Source organism: Crocuta crocuta, unplaced genomic scaffold (assembly GCF_008692635.1).
Source record: "Crocuta crocuta isolate KB4526 unplaced genomic scaffold, BGI_CrCroc_1.0 C28008575, whole genome shotgun sequence".
Classification (NCBI taxonomy): Eukaryota; Metazoa; Chordata; class Mammalia; order Carnivora; family Hyaenidae; genus Crocuta; species Crocuta crocuta.
In genome coordinates this window covers 1-770 of record NW_027547921.1, presented here as the reverse complement: position 1 = coordinate 770, position 770 = coordinate 1, and the positions used below count along the sequence as shown (strand labels likewise).

General features: G+C 55.2%; 1 protein-coding gene across 1 annotated transcript; it reads right to left on the bottom strand.

The window, feature by feature from the left end:
* Positions 1-6: 6 nt before the first annotated feature.
* Positions 7-768, bottom strand: LOC144219019 (olfactory receptor 10G9-like; the record flags this gene model as incomplete). The annotated part of the gene is made up of 1 exon (XM_077749009.1): positions 7-768. A coding segment is annotated over exon 1 (762 nt), but the record flags the coding sequence as incomplete, so codon positions are not given.
* Positions 769-770: the final 2 nt, after the last annotated feature.

Here is a 770-nt window from a genome sequence, read left to right as displayed (position 1 = left end):
AAAAACACAGGGAACAAAGAAACAAAGGACCACAATGCAGTGGGAGGTACACGTCTGAAAGGCCCTGAATCTCCCTTCTGAGGTGCGTATCTTCAGGATGGAGCAGACTATGGACACATAGGACAGCACTATCAGGAGAAAGCAGCCCAAGGCCACTACCCCGATGTTGACAAAGATCACCCTCTCGTTCACGGACGTGTCCGCACAGGCCAGTCTGAGGATGGGAGGTCCATCACAGAAATAATGCTGGATCTGGCTTGGCCCACAGTAGGGCAAGCGGAATGTCAGTGTGGTCTGGAGAGCAGAGTGCAGAGAGCCACTAAGCCACGTGCTCGTGGCCAGGAGGGCACACGTTCTCCCACCCATCATGCTGGCGTACCTCAGCGGCCGACTGATGGCCAGGTAGCGGTCATAGGACATGACCGTGTAGAGGAAACACTCGGTGCTCCCCAGGAAGTGGAAGGAGTAGAGCTGGGCCACGCAGCTGTGAAAGGAGATGGCTCCACCTCCTGGGGAGGCCAAGGTCATCAGCATTTTGGGCACAGTGACCGTGGAGAACCACATGTCAAGGAAGGACAGGTTGGTCAGGAAGTAGTACATGGGGGTGTGGAGGTGGGAGTCCACCGTGATCACCAGCAGAATGAGGAGGTTCCCCACCACCGTGAGTACATAAATCACCAAGAAGATTCCGAAGAGGGGGATGTCCAGGGCTGGTGCATGGGGAAGGCCCGTGAGGATGAACATTGTCACTACACTCATGTTTCTCATTT